Source organism: Melospiza melodia, chromosome 18 (genome assembly GCF_035770615.1).
Source record: "Melospiza melodia melodia isolate bMelMel2 chromosome 18, bMelMel2.pri, whole genome shotgun sequence".
NCBI classification, from domain to species: Eukaryota; Metazoa; Chordata; class Aves; order Passeriformes; family Passerellidae; genus Melospiza; species Melospiza melodia.
Window position 1 is genome coordinate 15,862,431 of NC_086211.1, and position 8,274 is coordinate 15,870,704.

An 8,274-nucleotide genomic window follows, 5' to 3' on the forward strand; every position below is an offset into this window, starting at 1 on the left:
GGCAGCTGGGAGGGCACCTCCCTGCTCATTGCTGAACCATCACTGGTGGCACGTTTTCAACACCCTGTTGTGGTGGCTTTGACCAGAAATTTTGAAGCTTTCAGGAAAAATTAGAGAAGAAGTGATGAGATTATGCAGATTATGCCAGAAGCAAGGAGCCTCTGGTTATGTGCTGAAGGTGCAGTGTCCCCTGGCTGCAGGTGGTCCCTGAGGACTGCTCCATGCATGAGGACTGGGCAGAGGCCCCTCCAGGTGATGTGTGCAGCTGTTACCTGCACTATCCTCTTGCAGGCCAAAGACTTCCGTCTGTACAGCCAGGAGGTGCTGGACTTTGGGGATCAGGTCTCCTTCCTGCTGCTGCTGCCTCCATCAGACGACGTCTGCACTGCTCCGGGCCAGAACAACCCCTACACCCCTCGCTCTGGCTTCCTCACGCTGCCGCTGCAGATCTTTGAGCTGGGTGAGGAGAGGGAATGCCAAAACCCAACTTTGCTGGTCCCCTTGTTCTCTGAGGCCTCCTGAGAGCTGGGCTGAGCAGGGGGGTGGGTGCCTAGAGTTCCCTCCCTCCCTGGGGAGGAGGCATGCAGGGATGTACTGAGGGCTGTCCAGGTGGACTAATGAGTGTTGCCTCCTCATCTTGGGTGACAGGGAGGAGGCTGTAGGGCATCCACAGCATGGGACCTCATGTTTTTCATCCCCCCTCTCGTTTCCTCTCCCAGTGCACTTCTTCACATACAGCCGGGAGTTCATCACACAGTACTGCCAGGTGTCCGCCCTGCTGGAGCTGGAGTCCCTCCTGTCCCAGCAGAGCCTCAGGGAGGCTTTCTCCGATGCCGAGCTCGCCACTGCCAAGCAGAGGCACCAGCAGGTTCAGGACTACATCCAGGTATGGGGGGGAGGAGGCTCAACAGTGCCCCTGACCTGCCAGGACACAGGCAGCAGCATCTGCACCCAGGCTGTTCCCTGGTCTTGGTAGCCCTGGGGGATTTCTCTGAGGTTGCTGATGGGTAGCACCAGGTTGGTCTTTCATAGATTCATGGAATGGTTTGGGTTGGAACAGATATTAATCCTCATCCAGTTCCATCTTCCACTTTCCCTGTTTGCTCCAAGCCATGTCCAGCCTGGCCTTGCACACTTCCAGGGATCCAGGGGCAGCCACAGCTGCTCTGGGCACCCTGTGCCAGGGCCTCCCCTCACAGGGAACAATTCCTGCTCAATATCCCATCTAATCCTGCCCCCTGACAGTGGGAAGCCATTCACCCTTTTCCTGTCACTACAGGCCCTTGTCCCATCCCTCCATCCCTTGTCCCAGTTCCCTCTCCAGCTCTCCTGGAGCCCCTTTGGGCACTGGAAGGAGCTCTGAGGTGTCCCTGGAGCCTCCTCTTCTCCAGGCTGCAGCTGCTTTATCGAGCAACTTCTTACTGCAATGACCACATTAAAAATCCCAAGGAGACACCCAAAGTGTACATGCCCTCCTTGCTAGAAAAAGGCCTGCAAGTGCATTTTAGGATGGACTTGCAAAAGAGCATCCCACACTACTCCTGTCACCAGCACCGCTGCTGAACCAGCAGCTGCATCCTCCTTCTGCCTGAGAGCACTTTCTTTGCATTTCCCAGCTCAGGGATTCCCCCAGAGCTCTGGGGAGATCTGTGTGTGTGTACAGACTCTGTGTTTTGCCATGGCACTTTCTTGCTGTCGTTTGCTGTGTGAAAGGGCTCCTCCATTTCCTCTGTTGGCAGCAAATGGAGGAGATCTGGCGAGAGATGCGCTGGATCATGGATGTCCTGCAGCACGCCCGCTACAAGCAGCCCTCCTGTGGGATCTCTCTCAGTGGCTTCCTCAGCGAGGCCGGGGGGCCAGCGAAGGAGAAAACGCGATCCTTCTCGTCCCACCTGGACTACCTTCCGTCCCCAGTGCTGTCACCAGAGACCAGCCGCAAGCTCAACTCCGGTAGGGACCCGAGCTCCCGCCTGGGGGCTCAGGGGCTGCCCGGGCTCGGGGGCTCGGGGTGGCTGTGCCCGGGCTGGGGCTCGGGGGCTCGGGGGGTCGGGGTGGCTGTGCCCGGGGTGGCTGTGCCCGGGCAGGGGCTCGGGGGCTCGGGGTGGCTGTGCCCGGGGTGGCTGTGCCCAGGCAGGGGCTCGGGGGGTCGGGGTGGCTGTGCCCGGGGCGCCGGCAGGGCTGGAGCCGTGGACACCCAGGGCAGTCGGTCTCAGGGGGGCAGACCCTCCCTGCCTGCGCCGGGCCGAGCAACTTAGGGGTGTCACAAGGGGGTAAACCCCAGAGGCTTCCCTGGATTCCCCTCAGCGAGGGGTTCCACACTCAGGCTGAGCCGCTCTTTGCTGCTCTCCCCCCGGCAGACTCGCACGGCCTGTCGGACGAGGAGGGCTCCTCGGAGGTGTTCCTGGCCACCGACAGCGACTACGACTCGAGCCGGGCGCAGAGCCCGAAGGAGCTGGACCTGGTGTGCTCCACGTCAGGGCCCGAGTGCTGCAGCCGGAGGGGGGCCCGCACCCTGCGGGACAGCGCCCCGGACGTCCTGCAGAGCCACGAGCTGCAGACCGGCCCCGCAGGGCCGCCCCCGCCCGAGGAGCCCCGGCCGCCGGCCAAGCTCTACGACAGTGACTTTGTGCTGCCCAGCCGGCAGATCGAGCTGCTACGCATCACCGAGAAGCGACAGGCCTACTGCGTCCGGACCAGCAGCCTGGACTTCCCCAAGCCGCACTGCCCTGCCCCGAGGAAGTCGTGCCCCGGCTCCGTGGACAGCTCCCCGGCCGAGAGCAGGAGCGCGGGCCCGGGCGGGCAGCTCCGGCTGCGGCCTGGCTCCACACCCAGCCCCGAGCGCCGCCGCGGCCGCCGGGGCTCCCATGAGTGGACTCAGGACTTGCCGGAGCAGCAGCCGGAGCAGCCCGGGGGCTTGGCCGACCAAGGGAAGAAGCCGGGCTCTGTCACCTTGAGGGTGTGCCCTCAGTACGAAACGGGACTCTCCAAAGACACCAGTGTCAAGGTACCCGAGCCTGTCACGGGTGGCAGAGCGGCTCTGCCGTGCCCGGAGGGACAGGGCTGGCAGCATGGGGACAGAGCCAGCAGGGTCCTGTGCCCCACGCCTAGCACTGCCCTCCCCATCCTTCACCATGCCAGGGGTGAGGTGCCCTGGAGACCTGCAGCACCCCTGCCCTGACTCCCTGATTCGCTGTCTCCCTGTGTCCCTGTTTAGATGAGGCTCCTGGCAGCGCAGGGGTCTCTGTAGGAGCGATAGCTGATGCTGCAGAAGGATGAGCCAGGGCCATACACGGTGAATTCTGGGGACAAAGCAGTGGGGCTGAAGTTCAGCTCTTGGTCTGTGGTTCAGCAGGTGACAGTAGCTTGGTGCCACCCAGTGTGGGCAGGCAGAGCAAAGGACACTTTTTTGGGGTTTTTTGGGGGGTTTTTTTGGATTTTTTTTTTTTTTTGTGTTCTTTGGGGGTTTAGTTTGGTTTGGGTTTTTTTTTTGGTTTTTTTTAGCTTTGTTTAAAATAAAGAGAGAAGAAAACCCGACTGTTCTAATAGGAGGGAAAAAGCCAAAATAGTAGATGAGTGTATTAGCAAAAATCCAAATCTTTCTTGATATATCCAAGCTACTGATATAATAACTGAATCCATTGTTTAAGATGGTGTCCTTGCTGTATCCTGATGTGATGATGTGTTCCAACACATCATATTTCCAGGCCAAAATTCAGCTGTCACGCCTGCCCTGGCCATGCTCCTCCTACAGCCTCCCCTTCCCAGGTGTGTGGTCTCTGCTCCAGCCTTCCTCATTAGGGGAGGGAGAGCAGGAGCTTTTTGTGTCCAGTGGCAGAACCCACTCCAGTTCCAGCTGGGGCAGCAGGCAGAGCTCCTTCCATGCTCCTTCAGACTATGCTGGAGCAGCTGTGTGACCTGACTCCTTTCCATGGGGGCTTTGCTGCTAAGAGCTGACCCCACCAGCTCTGATCACTCACACCTGCTCCAGGTGGGGCCCCCACAGAGGACCATCCCCCAGGACACACATCTTGGGCAGGTGCCCCTCTGGCTTTGCGGCCTCCTTTGGTCCCAGCCATGGAGATGCTTTCCCTGTTGAAGTTTCCTTTCCGAGACATTCCTGGTGCCCAGGACAGAGGATGATGGAGCAGAAAATCATTAAATCATGACTGGTATGGGTTGAAAGCAACCCTAAAGGCATGGCAGAGGAAGAACAGTGCCAACAGGCCGATTGTTTTATTGCTGGGGAGGGTTGATAGCCAGTGTCTCTGCACCCAGCTGGGACATCCTAGCAGAGACAACTCTGCCTCACTGGATTATTTTCCATTTGAGGAATGCCCATAGATTTCTGTGGAACTGAAGCACAGCCCTCAGGTTCTTGGCAGGCTGCCCATGTGGCTTTTGAAGTTGCAAAGCTTTGGACACGCCTGCTTGGAAGCGTTTTACGATGTTCTCCTGGAAGAAAGGCGAGTTCAAAGGCAGCTCCTGGGCTGATGTGAATGGCTGAGCCCGGCCACGGCTGCTCAGGGCTGGCAGTGCTCACGTGGGCCAGGGCTGGGACCACCCTGCCTGGGCAGCACTCCTGGCACTCTGCAAGCCCTCACAGATGTGCCAAAGGAAGTGTTGCTGTCCCTGGGTGAGGATGGATGTCCTGCCTTGGGGCCTTTGAAGCCAAGCAGTGGCTCCTGGCATTAGCATCCAGGGCCCTGATGAGCTCATTTTCTTGACAGGATTTGGGATTCACAGGGAAGCAGAGGGCAAGAGTAGCTGTTGGTGGGAGAACCCCAAGCTTGTGCACGGGATGAAATTTATTGCCATGTTCCAAAGAGGTTTCAGTTGTAGCTTGGCAGAGCTGTTGTGATCCAGCTGGTCTGAGGGTCTGGACCCTGCTCACGAGAAGGACTTCACACAGATCCCTCCATGGTATCAGGAGCACGACAGGGACTGTCCCTCTCCACCTCCAGGTGATGAGATAGTGGGGCAGCCTCAGCAGAGCTGTAGGTGACACATGCAAGGGTTGAGTGGCAAGGGCTTGGAAACAGGAGTAGAGGCAGGAGAGCAGTCCATAAGTTTGGGCCCTGGCATGCAGGGGCACGCCTTGGGCACTCCCTCATTGTGGTGTGCCCATGGCTCTGTGCCAGGCTGCTGCCACGGGCAGCACTGCTCGCGGGCACCGCTGGGCAGCTGTTCCTCCACCCTCACCATTCCTCCACGCCATCCGCTGCCTCCGGCCCCTGCTCCTCCTCATTCCTCCCCCTTACCATCCGTGTCTCCCATCTCTCCATCTGTGCCCTCTCTCTCTCCACAGCTGCACATCACCAGCCAGACGCCTGCCAGCGAGGTGGTGAAGCTGGTGGTGCTGGAGATGAACGGCCTCGCGCGGGACCTGCTGGGCGCCGCCGCCGCCGTCTGCTACGGCGAGGAGCAGCTGGAGCACTTCGGGCTGGTGTTCGCTGCCAGCGAGGGCGAGCGGTGGCTCCCCGATGACTTCTTGCCCCTGTCCCTCCACACGAGCCAGCCCGAGGGGCGGTTCCTGGTGCGCATCAAGGAGACGTCCCCGCTGGTGCTCCAGTACGGGCCGGCGACCACCGTATGAGAGAGGAGAGCGGCGGGACGGAGCGGAGACCTCGGCTTCCAGAGCAGACAGCTCGTCTCTGATGCTTCCTTCTTCCACAGACACGCTCTCATCAGGCGTCCGCGGGGTGGAATGGGATCATACTGGGTTGTGTGTTCTTTGTTTGTGCTATTTTTTAATTTTTTTCTTTTTTTTTTTAACCAAAGAGACATCGAGACTCAGTTTTTCTGACTGGAGAAGGGGAGGGTGGAGTCCAGAGACCTCAGAGCTCAGGAGGAATCTCTGCAGGAATGGAATTTTTGAAAGTAAACATTTTTAAGGAGAAACGGGGGGGTAGAGAGAGAGAGGAAAAGTATTACAAGAAGAAGCAGCAATACTTTTTTTTCCCCCTTTTTTTTTCTGAAAAACCTTGTTTGGGATTCACTGAAGGCAAAGCCACAGAGGATTGCTGGGGAGAGCTGTGGTGTCAGTGAGGAGAGGGCAGGAGCCACTAGGACAACCCTGGGAAGGGCATTTTCCTATCTGCCCTCCTTTCACTGCACCTGGAGAAATGATTCTTGCACAAAGTTCTTGGAACAAAATTATATTCGTATTTTTATTCTGAAAAAAGTCAATAATCGTTGTGCCAGAGCCACTGGAGCTGGGTAAAGGTGAAGACCCTTTGCCTTGTGTCCAAGACTAAAGGAACACATGCAGCCAGCCCCCTGCACTCACAGACGTGTCAATGCCACACTAGAGATTTGCTGTAGAGCATCTCCTGCAACCCCCTGGGCTTCCCTGTCCCCCTGGGTGCCGTTCTGTTCTGGTGATTGTGCTTCTCTAGTCCGTCCTACAGCATGACATTTTGTTAGCCACTAGGTCTCCTGTTAACAAGGTTACTTTTCTGATCTCCTGTGGTCCATAGTAAAGAAGACTGCTGCTGACTGCCTAGCACTTGTCCTTCTTGTGGCTGGGTCCATCTCCCAAAGCAGCTCTGATTCCAAGGGCTGGGCTCCTCTTTCCCAGGAGTGTTTAGTAGGGTGCTTCCCACGCTGTGCAGCATTACATTAACACACAAATCACAGTGTGGGAGCAAAGTACTAGTCAGAAATGCTCTCCTGGGACTCGTTGCTCTGTAAGGCAGGAAGATAAGGTTGGGCATGCCAAGGCACCCACTCCATGAGCTGGTGAAACCCCAGAGCTGTAGGGCTGGATGCCCAAATCAGGTCCTGCAGCCTCCACTGAGGGAAGAACACCTGCAGAGGAGCAGGGATGGCAGCGAGAGCTCACAGCTGTGTCACAGCTGGCACAAACACTGTGAGCCAGGTGCCAGGCTGGCACCCCTTGGCAAGGCGAGGCTTTGATGCTGATGCTCCTGCAGCAGCCACCTCACTGTGCTTCCCCTGGCACAGAGGGACCAGGGCTGGGCAGCAGCCCCCATCACTGGGTGCCAGGGTGCAGCAGGGGCTCTGTGGGCAGCCATGAGGGTCGGCTGGCACTCCACAGAGGTTCCTCATCCCTCGCCCTGCGGCCCCCAGGGTGGCACGGGCAGGAACGATCCCAGCACGAGCCCTTCCTGCCCCACGTCAGAGGCGCTGTGGAGGGGAGGGTGCTGTGCCAGCCCCTCAGCTGGTGCCAATAACCAGCGCCACACTGACGTCAGCGCAGGCACCGCCACGGGACAGGGAGGAGAGCGACAAAGGAACTTCTTAAAAGGCACTTCTGACATCTCCTCTCTCCTTTGCTTGTCTTCTGCCTCAAGTTAAAACCAACCCCACTCTCCCAGGTCAGGGAAGAAGTGGGTTGGTGAGTGCAGAGGTTCCCATGGTGTTTGTCATTATTGGGCATCCACAGGCACTGACATCCCAAAGAGGCAGGAGCTGCAGGGTGGCCCTTCCCTTGACGTGTGTCACCTACTGATGCTCAGAGCCTGAGGCAAGGCAGAGGAAAGGCACAGCTGGTGGAAAGCCAAGTGCCTTTTTGAAAGTCACAGAGTGAATTCAGTGTTAGATCAGGGCTATGTACAGAAAGCTACATCTGTGTCCCTGATGCTCCTCAGCATGGAGCCATGCAACTGCTGATGTCCTTTTATTTGACCCCAGAAGGGAAAAAGTCCTCCCTTTTCCTTAAGAATTTGTTCTCCCTTTCTGGAAGTCCAGTTCCATCAAGAGAGACGGAGCCATGACCCAAAGCCAGGTGCTGCTCCTGGGACAATGTCTGCAGCTGGAGCTGCTCCCAGCCCCTGGGCAGAGCTCTGCCTGTGCAAGGCTCTGCAAAGCTTTTCTGCAGGAGCTGCTCTGGCCACGCAGCAGCTTGGATCACTTGGCTGCAGGGCACTGTGTGGGACCTCCTCCCCTTGCTGGGGAGAGGAGAGAGAAGGAGCTGGGGCCTGGTAGGAACAGAGTTGGATGCAAAGTGGGAAGAGCAGGAGTTGTGCAGCTTTTTTTGAGGGAAGCCCCACAACCAGGGACATGAGATGTGTGATGTCCTGATGTGACACACTCCTCACAGAATGACACAAGATTTGGGGCTGGGAGGGACCTCTGGAGATCATGCAGTCCAAACCCCTGCCCAGGCAGGGTCACTTGGAACAGGTGACACAGGAATGTGTCCAGGTGGGTTTTGAATGTCTTGAGAGAGGGGAAACTCCACACCCTCCCTGAGCAGCTGTTCCAGTGCTCTGCCACGCTCCTTGGAAATAACTTCTTCCTAATGTTGAGGTG

At 57.8% G+C, this 8,274-nt stretch overlaps 1 protein-coding gene across 5 annotated transcripts in view; it reads left to right on the top strand.

Annotated features, from left to right (window-relative positions):
* The window catches only part of LOC134426367 (ankyrin repeat and fibronectin type-III domain-containing protein 1-like), a 253,598-nt gene extending 247,103 nt beyond the window's left edge, over window positions 1-6,495 (top strand). For all 5 annotated transcript variants that reach the window (XM_063171332.1, XM_063171333.1, XM_063171334.1 and 2 more), the window contains 5 exons: window positions 292-460; window positions 720-886; window positions 1,740-1,950; window positions 2,358-3,004; window positions 5,306-6,495. In XM_063171332.1, the coding sequence (XP_063027402.1) occupies window positions 292-460; window positions 720-886; window positions 1,740-1,950; window positions 2,358-3,004; window positions 5,306-5,593 (1,482 nt within the window). In that variant the 3' untranslated portion in view covers window positions 5,594-6,495. The remainder of the gene's footprint in view (window positions 1-291; window positions 461-719; window positions 887-1,739; window positions 1,951-2,357; window positions 3,005-5,305) is intronic.
* The last annotated feature ends 1,779 nt before the right edge of the window (window positions 6,496-8,274 follow it).